Consider the following 14,628-nt stretch of genomic DNA (forward strand, 5'->3'; position numbering starts at 1 on the left):
ATATTACTAAGGGTTACAATCAAGAATATATTTAGGGCCGGCTGAGTGGCGCGAAGGTTAAGAACTGGCTTGGGACGCCAGAGGGCCCCAGTTTGGATCCCACATATGAGGGCCAGTGACACTGTCCTCTACAGCTAAGATGCTGAACAACAGCTCAACCTGGAGCTGTGCTGCCGTGAGTCGCCGGCGACGGCATAGGCTGCAGCCCCTGTGGCAGTGGGTTGCCATGGGCTACCATGTGTAGCCAGCAGCCAGCGTGAGCAGCCAGCAGCCACAGTGAGCAGCCATCCAGAAGCCGGCGACTGATCTGCCTCACCCGGGAAGAGCACAATGATTGTGCCAACTTGGGCCAGTAAAGCAACGTCCTCCACAACTAGACTGAAGAACAAAACAACAGCAACTTGTCTGTTCCCCTTCCCCCAATTCCCCAGCACTGTTCCCCTCCCCTCAATTCCCCAATAAAAATCTTTAGAAAAAAAGAATATATTTAAAAATATCACAAAATAATTAAAAATGCACAGACAATCCAATAAAAACTGTGCAAAACATGTGAATAGGGATTTTACAAAAACAAAACTGACCAATAAACAAATGAGGAGGTATTCGATATAATTAGTAATCAAAGACGAACAAATCAAGATTGCAATGAGATGCCTTTCTACATCTCTTTGATTAGTAAAAATTAAGAAGTCTGACACTATCAAATGCTGGAGAACATGGATCCACAGAGTCATCTTTCTACTGATGGTAGAAGTGTAAATTGATACAACCACTTTGTCATTATATCCCAAACTGTAGCATTCATATTCCTTAACAACTATCAAATTTGATTCTAGTTATAGAGATAAGAGAAATATATACAGAAATATTCATTAAAGCACTATTCACAGTAACAAAGCCCCCAAAAGCCATTACTGAAAGATTACAGAAATAAACTATTATCAGAAAGGTATACTACACAGCAACATGCAACAATATGAATGAGTCATATCAATATAACACTTGAGAAAAAAAGTAAGTCAATATTTATAAAGTTAGCAATAACTAAAATTTATGTACACACACACGCACGTACCTACCAGTTTTGGAATACATAGAGATACCATGTAAGTTGATCAAGATAATAATGAACACAGGTTTCATAATTTCTCATTTGGGTGGGAGAGAGGGGTTAGAGCAATGGAATGAGGTAACACAAGTATACATGTAGGTTGTTTTCAAAGTACTTCATTTTGCATAGTGGTTTACTAGTGTTGATTACGTTATTATATATAGCTAATAGAGAACCCCTGCCCAAAAAAGATGCACCTGAAATTCTACAGAAATAATATCAAGGTCACAGCAAAACACAGAAGGCACACCTACATGAAGTTTTGAAGATGATTTAATGAACAACTTTTTCCAGACGTGTGGGCAAGCCACAAGGGGTGCTGAAGAACCCAGAGCTAGCCTAGGTGAGAAGCAGTTACCACTGCTGAAAGCCTGAAGCATCCAGTGAATACCAGAAATGTAGTAGCCAACAGTCTGCAGTGAGAAACAGGGCCTGCAGTCATAGAGGAAAGACACAGCTGTCAAAACCCTGCCAGAATGCCACTCAGACATGAAACAAGCAAAGGAGGAATTATCATGGTCTTCCTCTCCTCTTATAGCTAATCCCCTATCAGCACCTCCCTCCCTTCCCTATTGGTTGAACCAAACCAGAAGCCAGAGAGCAAAAGGGCCCAGGTCATGAGGCAAACAGGTGAATAGATTTGGGGTGGCCAACAGAATATCCAGTAATAGTAACATGCACAAAAACACATAAATAAACATCTACCAACAATATGTATAATGGGAGGAGTATAAATGGAGTATAAAGTATTCCAAGATATTTGGATTAGCCAAAAAAAAGAGTAAAGGTACAAATTAATTTTAGACTTTGATAAGTGAAAATAGTCATGTAATTTCTAGAATAACCATTAAAATAATAGAAAAAACAACATATAATTCCCAAGCTAATAGAACAGTTAATTAATTAAAATAAATTTACAGTAAATGTAAAATTAAAATTTAGTTTAGTTTAATTTTAAAATTAAAATCAATTTTGAAAAAGCAAGAAAGGAGAGAAAAAATAGAGCAGATAAAATAAATAAAATATTTAATAAGGGGGTGGAATTTTTATACATGAATTTATCAGTACATTACATGTCAATAAAGTAAAAAATTCAATTAAAAGACAAAATTTGTTAAATTGCATAAATAAACAAAAGCCAACTATAGACCATTTAAAGAGACATATGAAATACATAGAGAGATTGAAAATAAGAAGATGGAAGAAGATATATTATGCAAATCCCAACCCAAAGAAAAGCTACTCTTGGTATACTTTATCAGACAAAAGACACTTTGAAGCAAAAAGCAAATATAAACATGGGCATTTTATAACAATGAAAGTTCAATTCACTAGGAAGATATAGCCATGCCAAATTTCTAAACACATAAAAACATAGCCAGACTAACGTAAGCTACAATGATTTGGGGATTGTTTATTGCCTACCAATAGAGAAATTAAGAAATGCAAATCAAAATAACCTGTGAGTCAAGGAAGACATCACAATGACAATTAAAACATATTTTGAATTGAGTGTATATGAAAATACTTACATCCAAACTTGTAGATGATGCCAAAGACTTGCTTAGAGAGGGAGATTTAGAGCTTTAAATGAAAGAAGAAAGACTGAAAATCAAATATCTAAGGATCAGAAGTTAGAAAAAGAACAGAACAAACCTAAAGAAAATGGAATGAAGGAAACACTGAGTGTTAAAAAAACAAAGTAAGGGAGTAGGTTGTTAATTGAGTGAAAACCAGCTGGACTAAATAACAAATAGAGGTTGGGTCTATGTTGTAGTGCAGTAGTTCTCAAACTTGAACTTGACTCAGAATCACCTGGAGGACTCATTAACAGAGATTGCTGGGCCCTCCATCTCCAGAGATCCTGATTCAGTGGGCCTGAGACAGCCCGAGAGTTTGCCTTTCTAAAACCTTTCCAGGTGATGTGGGTATAGCTCCGACTTGGAGCACCTCTTCTACTCAACATTGGCCGGATGCACCATGAGGAAATGGAGCCAGAACTGCTTCAGTGGTCTGACAGCTGACGACATGCTTTAAATGCCTACCAATACCAGGGCTCAAACCACTCCCGTTGAATCAGAATCTGTTTTACCTAGATATTTCCAGTAGATAGGCAGGCTAAAACCACTCTTCAGATCTTCTGATATTTAAGTTAAAATCTGGGAATTTATGTAAATGTTTCTAATTTGTATAACACTGCATGGTCTTCATGAAACAAATAGGCGGGCTCTGAAGTTTGCAAACCCAGTCACATGACTAGGTGGGCCATTTGGGTCAGGTAGCCAAGCAGCTGGAATGTAAAGCCAGGGCCTGGAAGATAAATTTGGATTGTATTACTTGTCATTAGATCTGGGTATGTATGTATGTGTAGCTTTAAAAGGCGGGAACAAATCCAAGCAAGCAAATGCAAACCAAGTTTGATATTGTCCAAATAAAATAATTATTTTTAAAATGAACAGCTTTCACAAACGTCATCATCTATTGCATTTTACTTTTGCAGTTGAGTAAATACCCATTTATACTGCAACTAAAGGTGGAAGATTTTCAAGACGTCAGGCACCCGGGCAGTTTTTATTCCAAGGTACAGGTCAAAGTCTTTCCTTGATGTGTACATGGCTATTGAGATATTAACAATAAGGCTGAACAACATGCAGAATGACTGGCAAGTGATCAGTGACAGCATGTATCTTTTGACATCCCTGAACTTTTATTTTCATTAATTAGCCTGTTTGGTTCATATGGCTGCTGTCACAAATTACCACAAACTTGGTGATTTAAACTAGCACACAGTCATTCTCTTAGGTTTCTTACAGAGCTCTGAAATCAGCTTCACTGGCCAATATCAGAAGGGTGGGCTGGACCTGCTCCCTCCAGAGGCCCTAGGAGAGAATCCATTTCTTTGTATTTTCCAGCTTCTAGGACTGCATTCCTTGTGTTCCTCAGGTCCTGGCCCCTTCCTCCATGGTCAAAGCTAGCGGATTCAGTGGTCACATTACCTTCTACTTCTGTAGTCAATTCTCCTTTGCTTCCATTTTATGAGGACACTTGTGATTACATTTAAGGCCCACCCTGATAATCCAGGATAATCTCTTATCTCGAAATCCTTAATTTAATCATATCTGCAAACTTTCCTTTGCCATGTAAGGTAACATTCACAGGTTCCAGGATTACCTTTGGGGGCCATTATGTAACCTGGGGAAATTACTATGTAAATATCATCAAGTTTATCACATGAGCTTTGATCATGCATAAATTAAGGATGCAAGCAATGACACTAAAGTCCAAATTCAGCTAATTCGCTTTCCCAGTGCTAAGGCTGAGGTCAAAGCCAAACTGCAGATTTGGGCCAAATACTATTATAAGAGAGGAGCACAACTTATTAGTATACCTACACACAGGTTTATAAACTGCTTTTTTTATTAAATTACAATAGATCACAAAAGTTTACCGGGTCCTTTCTTAAGTATTTAGGGGTTTTGTTTGTTTGTTTGCTAAATCATAATTTATCCAACCATTTGGTAATTTTCTATTTTATAAATAATATTACATTAAAGATACGTGTTCATAATTTACACATATTTGATTGCTTCTTTAAAATAAATTTCTGGAAGTAGAATAACTGGATCAAAGTTTTGAACATTTCTGATATTTTGATACAGTTTGCCAAGTGCTGTTGAACTGTGACCAACACTGTGGGTAAAGGCCATTTCTCTGAACTTTTATAAGTACTGTAATTGGGATGAAAAAGTGTCCCTCTGCTCCTGAAAGTGCTCATTATGTATTATTTCAGTTTACTGGGGTATATTGGGGTGGGGAGTGCCCTCTGTGAAATTGTCTTTACCTACAACCACAATTTAACTCACTTGGCATATTAACTTGCACGCCTGAATTTCCTTTGTGAAAACATTCTATGATTTGTTTACATCAAGTTCAAAATCAGGGAATAAGAATACATGGCATTAAAAGTGAGGAGATTGGTAATTTAGGGTGAGGAAGAAGGGGATAGTGACGGGGAGGATGTGCAAAATGGGTCATGGGGTGATGATATTGTTCTATTCCTTGAACTGAGTGGTGGTAATTTTGTTTTGTTCATTTTATGATTATTTATTGAGATGTACACTATGATTCTTGCAGTTTTCTATATATGGTATATTTAACTTTAACATGCTTTTAAAAAATAAAAAATTACTAAAAAGTGAAAAAAAGTTAGTACTATACTCGTGGCTATGGCTTAACTTAGGGCACAGTTTCCTCTGTTTGCCAATAGTCAAATCTCTGCTCCAAACCCTGATCATTCACATGAGCCTAGTATTTCAATGACATGATTGAATTAAATCTTATTTAAATTATAGATTTATTCGGAGGAAAAGGAGAGTTATGTCTATGAAAACTAAACTGAGTGCTATGCAAACACTTCATTTCACCAAGTTGCTAAGCACATTGCTGTTTAATCTGAATAAGACAATTGCAAAAAAAATATGAGAAAAATCATTAAAATCTCAATGTAGTCTACCTTCAGATTGATGGAAAAATGTTTTTAGCATCTTTAATTTCTCTCTCCACTTTGAGGAAGCAAACACACTGTGAACATTACTTATGCAACGTTACTTCAAACTCCAGCAGCAAGACCCAATTTCGAGAAATGGCTTTGGCCCATAAAGTTTAACAAAACCTATTTAAACTAAAATAATTATAGAGGCTTTAATCTACTGTTTCTTTTAGCGACATTATGTCCTGATTTTATCATACATGATATCTTAGTAATGCAAGACACAGAGAAAACAATGATAGGATATGCGAGAAGCTGGAGAAATCAGAGGTGAGGAAATTTTGCTAATAGAAGAATGGCAGATGAACAGAAAGGAGCCCACAGACACATATGTTCACACACTCAAATGCTGCCTTTCACCCCCATTTTTAATACCAGCTTGCGAGTTGAGCTCCGATTCTCTCACCCCACACAAGACCCACATTTTCTAAATTATTAAAACCCAAATAGGCATATGAGCAATGTGGTGTCTGCTGAAATTGCAGTCATCCAATGCAAAGGGATATGTCCATTCCTGGGTTAACCAAACTGGCAGACTCACCCAGCCATGCTTAAGGCAACACTGAAGAGATGGGGAAGGGGGGCTGTCGCTGAGCAAACGAGGTTTTATCTCTAAAAAATTGATCCTGGATTTTGAAATTAGAAAATATGAAAAGAAGCTGATTGTATTTCACCATACAATCAAGTCTGTTAACAAATTGGAATGGTTTTTATTTCAATTACTCACATAGGTGGAAGAAGGTTATCTTTTCAGGGACTGAGGTGTGAATGGAGATCTGGAAGGATTCATTGTAAAATGAGCAAGTAGATTCAGCAATGGTTGAAGTCATGGTCTATATGTTTCTTGGTTTAATGACAGTTTTCACAAAGGGCTGGGAGAAGTCAGATTCAAGAAAAAATAAACTGTGCTTTTACCACGGCACTGGTGTGTGTGTGTGTGTGTGTGTGTGTGTGTGTGTGTGTGTGTGTGTGTGTGTGTGTAATTTAACTTGTTCTATGAAGGAAAGGTTAGATTAAACATCCATTGTCTATTACCCCCAAATTAAATTCCAACCCGTCCTCTGTGGCATGATACTGGCGTAGAAAAAAAAATACACTGCCCTAGGTCCAGTCTTGAGGCGCACCTCCTTGGCATCTGTGCTCTCATCAAAACCATTTTCCCTCTGGAAGGGAGGGAAGTGGTCTGCTAAAGCCTTCTCCCACGCAACCACTCCCAGGGAGGTACTATTCTTCAAGGAAAGTTCTAAGGGCAGGACAAACCTTCCCTCAAAAATAGAGATCTCAAGCCCTGTGGTTTCTGGGCAGGAAAGGTCTGCCCTTCATGTAAGATTAAGGTTCAAGAGTCCTGATATTCTAATCACAATGCTTTACCCATAAAAGATACTTGGTAAATATTTATTGAAATTTAATGGATAGGTGTGGTAACCTGTTCCCAAAGCTGCTCCTTTTACCTACATTCAGTAATGTCTGATATAAAGAGTCCTGTTCTTATGGAATTCTTCAATAAAATATAACCAAGGATGAGCATATGAAAGTGGTGAGATGACTTTCCAAATGTGTTATGAAGTTCCAAGCTTTCACTGCCTGGACATCAAATAGACCAGTGTTTGAATCCACAAAGAACTGCTATGCTGAGAGAAGAAAGCAGCAAAACACAGCTGTCTTCTGCATGGCTGGAGCACCAATCCGCAAGTTATGTAACAGCTGTCGTGCAATTGTGCATTTAACTCAAAACACATTTTTAAAAGAGAAAACAATTCCATTTTCCACAAAGAAAGAAATTGAGAGCAAGGGAGAGAAAGAGGAAGAGAGAAAAAATGTTGACATAACAGAATGTTCTATCTGGTCTTCAAGCAGGAGGCACAGAGAAGGTAAGGACCTCGGGGACAGTTGCCTGAGAGTCGAGGGGGCTGGACCATGAGCCAGATCTGGCCTGCCTCCTGTTTTTGTCAATAAAATTGTATTGGAAAACACCTACACCCATTAATGTATTTATTGTCAATAGTTCCTTTCATGCGGAGTCAAGTAAGTTACAACAGAAGCCATCTGGCCCAGAAAGCAGATATCTGTCCCACTTTACAGAAAATTTGCTGACTCCTGTCTTAGATGAATAAATGCCAAAATTTAAGTGCATGAGGGTGACTATTCACTTTGAGAACCAAAACAGCCAATTCCCTGGGAAATGAAATTCTTGTCTTGCAGTTACTAGATCATAAGCAAGCAACTCAACTCTCATCTGTAAAATGTGAAACCAAGTAAGGATGGAAAGAGAAAGAAACTCCAGCACCTGATTTGCAGTAACCATTCAATAAGCCTGCAATTCCCTACCTAACTCCCACATTTGGGGGAGCTGGCAATTCTCACTGAGGGAAAAAAATGTTCTTCTTAGTAATTAACATTAAGAGCCTCCAACGGTTTCTACCTTGTTCTTACTGTAACTTTCGCTACAGCTTCGAAACAATAAAATATTGTACTTAAAATGGGAGTAGTACAGGTAAAATTTTGGTTTTTTTAATGTTCCCAGCTTAAAATATTAATCTAATTTTAAGAATTCAAGTTACTTAAGAGTCCTGTTATTAAATTCACTCTCTGCAAATTGCCTGTATCGCTGATTGATAAATACAGCCAACTTCCAAAACCAGAGGTTACTTTCATTTTAAGGGTTTTCACAGACAATATTGCCATGTTGCTGCCGTGGTGACAGTGTGACAGTGCACTGAGTTCCCTAAAAATCCTGCTGACTTTTCTGTTCCCATATATAAAATAAAGATAATACAAAGCTTCTGAAATTTCAGCAGGTCTACTCAGCCACACTTAAAATACACTTGATTGGTATGAATTTTTTACAGCTGGCTTGGGGTAGGGTCTCAATAAAGGGCCTTTCTTTCTCCACACAGCACCCTGCTTTCCTGACGGCACCGTCCTGAAGACACTTGGCCAGGGTCATCTCCTCACCAGCTTCGACTGAGAACAAGCGCCCGTTCAGACTCTTTTTTCAACTCTCAAATTCTCTGATTCCAAGTCTGTCGGAGAACGGAAAGTTTCACAGTAGCATAAAAAGCATGAAAAGCCAAAAAAATAATAACTGGCCTCAGTGGCCAGAACAGCTGCGCCGTGTACCCTTATCATAGGTTTCAGCTTTGTAAATTAATTCGTCTGCAAATAGTGCCCTGGCTCCAGATGCAGCTGCAGTGCTGGAGCACAGGTTTCTTAAGGATTTAATTTTAAAGTCAAGGGCTTTCCTGCACTAGGTGTTACAAATAAGTAGTGTCGTCTTCTTTTTGCTCCCAGTTTGTTCATCCAATCATATCCCAGTATGCAAATAAACCTTAGTCCGTGCGGATGAAAAGGAACAAATAAAACCAAGTGCTCTATCAGAACTAAATCGCTGAGCCTGTCACCTGTACCTTAGGAGCTGAACCAGAAATGTCGTCCTCAGGCATGCCAGACTTACCTGTCCCACTGACCAACTTGAAGTTTCAGTATACCAAGGTTAGTATAATTTCTCTTTGCTGCTTTGCCTCAGGTTTATAAAACTTACATTTATATAAAGCATAAAAGGTCAATTTAAGGAAGCTTGTGTGCAGAGCCCTTTGCAAATACAAAACTAAAAAGCCTTGCAAAATGCAGCGCTGGGCTCAGTGCCTTGGTCACATAATGAATTCTAAATCTCATCAGGCAACGTTTCATAAATTTATTTCTTAAAAAAATATTTTTAAGTGAAAGGCATTCTCTGCTGTGTGAAAGGTTCTTGTGCCAGGATCCAGTGGACTTTACTAAGCAGTTCTATTAACTTTAGCATAGGCCAGAATGTGTGATAAAAGAGGCAGATACTTGCTGGAGAAACGTACTGGAAAGAGCCAAACAAGTGGGAAATGATTTAAAAAGGAGAGAAACAGAGCAGGCTGAAGTACTGAAGTAACATCTTTTTATATATTTAATACGTGTCAATATTGAAGGGCCTAAATCTGAATATTGTATGAAAGCTTCTGTTTCAAGAACTTCAAATAGATTTGGCATTATTTAGCATGCTCGGGGAAAGAAAGAACTCTTATTTATTTTATCAGCCTAGTTTGTTGCCATTGGAGCAATTGTATAATTGTTAACTGATAAATAAATGGAGAAACAAGAGCAGGAGCCAGACCCAGACTTAAAAATCCACAGCTGGGCAGAATGAGGAAATGGATTTTGTTTGAATCATTCAAGAGTATCTCTGAACTTTGCCTGTTTTACACTGTTGTGTACCTGCTTTCCTGTCAGAGCCTGAAACTCCCAAACAAATAAAAGAAACAAAACAACTGGTCTAACCAAAATCACTTAAAGTTTGCTTTATGGTACGATGCAGAAAGTAAGGTAAGAAAGGAACTATTTCAACTCAGGGAGAGCCATTTTGCTGTCTGAATTAGCCAATGAAAAATCAAGAGCATTATAATTTAATGGTAGAGGAAGAGCTTTGCTATTACTCATTTATTCCTTACTTAACCATGGATGGTTTTGTAGTCGGTTACATTTTCATTTTTATATGCACCAAAAATGAGGAAGTTGCTCAGCTGACTGGCTCTTTTCCTTAGGAAAGTATCTGCAGAGATCAGATTGTGCCTTTAGCATGGTCGACCAGCAGTTATAAAGTATATGCATGTGTTATTTTCACAAGGTTTTCTTAGAAGGGGAAACGTTTTTTTTCCATTGAATTGTATTCCAAATGGGAACGTAAAAAATTGTGGTGAGTCCATGCCCTCCAACAACATAAACTTGGCAAAAAGTATGCCCAAAAGATGATAAGACTCTAGCCTTCCCAACTTTCTTACTCCAAGCTGGTCATTCAGAAGAAATTTTAATCCAAACAGGCATATTGAAAAGTGCATTTCGTAAAGATCCCCCCCCCCTCGCCATGATACTACCTGGGAAGATATTTAGTAGCCTATGTGTCACATTTTTTTAAATTTGGTTTTGCAGAAGTTTGCGGTCTTCCTTGATGTGTATCTCAAGGGAGCTTTAATGTGAAATACTTTCTACTTAAGCTTCATTTAGTAGTTATTAATGAAGCATGTAAGAAACAGTACTAGAAAAATGAGATGGTGAAAATCGGACATACAAACACAGATCTAGTGATCCTTTAACACAGAGAGAAGTTTTCGAGATGGAAATCTCCTGTTCTTGTCAAAGTCATTACACAAGAACACCCCTCTTAGGGAACCTGCCTGACTTAAGTGTCCAAAAGAAAGCAAGATTCAAAGAACAGTATTTATTTGCTCTTTCTTTTAAAAACTTTTCTGGATAAGACTATTCAATGCCAGTTAGTGAATTTTGATTGCTCACACATCTTCTCTATAAAACCTGTTCTGCTCAGATAGCAGTTTATTGTCTGATTTATTGGTTACAGCATTTTTACACTTGGGAGGACACCAGTTATGTATGTAATTAAATCTAAATGGGTGAGCTTTTTCAAATGCCTTTGCATTTTTTTTTTACTGTGCCCCAAGAATTGTATTGGATTTGCACTTGCAAGAGGAGTTGGAAAATAACAGTTATTAACTAAGTTTCCTGGTTGCAAAGCAAGTAAACAAGGATTTTACAGTGCCTGAGGAATTACCTTCTCTGGCCAGGACCTAACCTCTGTCTTATTTTTCTCTTACTCTGTTAATGTCCTTCTTTATTATCACTGGAAGTATATTGGTCCTTGGGGCAAGGTGGAGGAAAGAGCCTAGCAGGGTTGAATAACAAAAAATTATTACAACTATGGTAGAATTACATACTCTCAAGCTTGAGACTGCTTTTCACCCAAACAAAAGAAGTCATTGTTGCATATCTTTTATGACTTACTCTCTAGTACAGTCTGATTATTTTTTTGTTGGGGTGGATAAAACAGAGATCAGAGTTAAGAATTACTTTCTAAAATGATACAAAGGTTTTTAGAATTTAAAACCTCAATAACATCATTATAAATCCACATAAACTCGGATCCCATCTCTATCCTCATTTGTCCCCTTTCCAACTCGAAATGAATCATACATCTGCCAACTCATCCGTTTTATTGAGCCTTTAAATGAAGAGCTTCTTTGAAAGTTATGTGATTATTGGGCAAACTGCATTACCTCTCTCTGCCTCAGTTTCTTTATGTGTAAAATGGGAATAATAAAGGTACCAATTTCCTAAGGTGGATGAAAGCATTAAATGAGTTTAATGCATATAAAGCACTTGAAATAGTGTGTGGCACATGGGAAGCAACTGATTAACATTAGCTATTCTAGTCCTATTTGTTTTTCTGAATTCTTTCCAATGTTCAAAAATCTCCTTTTACTCAGCCTTTCCTAGACCTGTTTCCCACAAGTGTTCATCTCATTCTCTCCTCTAGTTTTCCTGTCACTCTTTCTTGCACAGTCATGCCCCACCTGACAAGGATCGCATTGGAGTGAAGTTCCAAGGGTTTATCCAGGATTTCAGGGATCAAAAATTTTCTCTTTTAGGATTTGGTAACTTCGTTTTCCATTTTCCCTTCACAACACTGTTTTTTACCTTATAAAAAAATTTAAAATAGGAAATTCAAGAAGCCAAGCTTTCTCAGACAGGATTCAAACCCCAAAATGTTTAACTTAACTCTTAAACTTGAATAATAATTTGCTCATGCTAGAAAAGATCTTCATCCACTCATGACATTTCACACACACACACACACACCAGGAAATAATTATAGCTAACATTCATCATGTTTAATCTGTGCCAATGACTCTTTTAAGTTCTTTACAATAATTTTATTTACTCATCACAATAACCTTATAAGGAGCTTACTATTTCTGTTTTGTAAATAGGAAGCTGAGGAACAGAGTGGCTAAGTAATTTGCCTAAAGTCACATAGCTAGTAAGTGACAAAGCTAGACTGAGTGCTAGCAGTCTGAGCCCTCACACCAGTGACTTCCCTAAGCTCGGTGTCACTACTTTGGGACATGGAGTCGCTGGAACCCTGTTCTGTCCTTCTTTATTCTGGCTTGCATTTACCCATTCCTAATTAATTACTGGAGAGGACACAATCGTGAGCCTTCCCAGTTGCTGCTCAGCTGTTCCCAGGCCACCAAGAGGAAGAAATAAATACGAATGCTTTCTTTCCCAAAACATGCTAAACAATGCAAGCCCTTTTGAAGTTTTTGAAACAGTAGCTTTCATCCAAAAGGTATTTTCGATAGAGAAGAGTTATGATTCATTGAATATTACGCGCTAGGTACCATTATCTCCTTTTAAATTCTTACAACGAATGAATTCAAGCCACATATATTTTTAAATAACCATCCTCTTCACTCATTTCTCCCATTTCCCTTCCTTTTATTTAACAAGTCATTGAATGACTGCTCTGTGCTAGGTCTTATAAGAAGGCTGATAGATTCTTGCCGCATGAAGCTTATATTCCTGGAGGGTGTGTGGGGTGGTGTGGGCAAGAAAATAGACAAGTAAGTGAATACGTTAATCACAAATTATGAAAAATGTTAAAAGAAGAAAACATAAAGCTGAGAGGCTATAAGGGGAAGAGCTTACTTTTGATGAGGTTTCAGGAAAGGACTTTAAAAGGAAGGGGCAGTTGAGGTGAACCTGAGGGACGCAGAGCATAAGGTGGCTGGGGCAGTGGAGAAAGAACAAAGATCTAGAGGTAACAGCACATGTGAAGAAGAGCTTGGTATGTGCAAAGAACTGCCAAAAGGCTAACACAACGGGAGTAAAATGAGGAAGGGAGAGAATGGATGAGATAGGACTGGAGACAGAGGCTGCAGCCACAATGCCTGATGGGTTTTATTTAAGGGAAGCCACTGAGGGATGCTTAAAACAGGACAGGACTTATGTTCAAGACAAAGCTGATTGTGCGGTGGTCCTGCTTTCATTTGGGAAGTCTTTTGTAATCCCTTCTGACTGAAGCAATATTTTGTTTGCTTTTGACTTTGGAAGCAGTTGAACAAATAGCTGATGGCTGCAAGGTGCAGTGACTGAACAAGGTAAACCCAACTTCGATTTCCAGTTCTTGTGCTTATTCAGTGATCTGACCTTGGCCAAGCTTCTCATCTACTTGAGTTTCAGTTGGCCTGTCTGTAAATTGGGAATCAGAATGACTACCTTGAAAAGTGGCTGTGAGAATTAAGTGAGGTAATTTGTGGAAAGTGCTCTGGCACTTATTAGCTCCTTGGTCTGGGCTCTTTTTAACCTTCTCCTTCCCAGGATGACTCCTAGAATTCTAAACTTATTCAGTTCCCCATGTACGGGGAACAAATTCTTGCCTTGCCTGTCATAGTTTGAAGCTGCTTTCATCTATTGATCTCATTTAAGGTTCATAATTAATCACTGTTACTAATGTCCCATTTTAAAGCTGTGGTACCTGAGCTCAGAGAGCTTAAGTAACTTGCTCAGGGTCAAGCAGCTCTTAAGAGGCAAAGACAGAATGAACTGGATTCTGAATTTTCTCCTTTCAGACCTGATACTTTTCCATATGGTTCTGTTTTTTCCCCCCTAAACATTAAAAACAGTAGTACTTGAATCCCATTGGATTGTCCCTAACAAGTGCTTTCATACCTATTACTAAATTTGTATCATTCATTCCTTACTCTGATTGAGAGAATTGAAATTTGATTGATGAGAGAAGAGGGATGATTTGGGCACTAGATCCCAAAACATGTGGACCACTCCAGAGAAGTTGTCCTGGAGTAGTACTTCTTAAATTTGAATGTGCAAGTGAATTCTTTAGGGACCTTGTTGAAATGAAGATTCTGATTCTGTAGGCCTGAGGTGAGGTGTGAGATTTTTCATTTTTAACAGACTTCCAGGTTTTGCTGATGCTACCCAAGTGTGGTCTGTTGACCAGGAACAAACGTCTCAAAGTTTTGGGTCAACCTTATAACTTGACCCACAGTGACCACCATCTAGTTCCTTCAGGACATGACTTCCTGTTTCTCCGAGAAACTTCCTCGCCCTCAGTCAGGCAACAGCACTT

At 38.2% G+C, this 14,628-nt stretch overlaps 1 protein-coding gene across 1 annotated transcript in view; it reads left to right on the forward strand.

Annotated features, from left to right (window-relative positions):
* Positions 1–8,777: 8,777 nt before the first annotated feature.
* ALDH1A1 (aldehyde dehydrogenase 1 family member A1) overlaps positions 8,778–14,628 on the forward strand; it is a 53,370-nt gene continuing 47,519 nt past the window's right edge. The window contains exon 1 of the mRNA XM_019650692.1: positions 8,778–9,152. Within this exon, the coding sequence (XP_019506237.1) occupies positions 9,087–9,152 (66 nt within the window). The 5' untranslated portion in view covers positions 8,778–9,086. The remainder of the gene's footprint in view (positions 9,153–14,628) is intronic.

Source organism: Hipposideros armiger, unplaced genomic scaffold (assembly GCF_001890085.2).
Source record: "Hipposideros armiger isolate ML-2016 unplaced genomic scaffold, ASM189008v1 scaffold_144, whole genome shotgun sequence".
NCBI classification, from domain to species: Eukaryota; Metazoa; Chordata; class Mammalia; order Chiroptera; family Hipposideridae; genus Hipposideros; species Hipposideros armiger.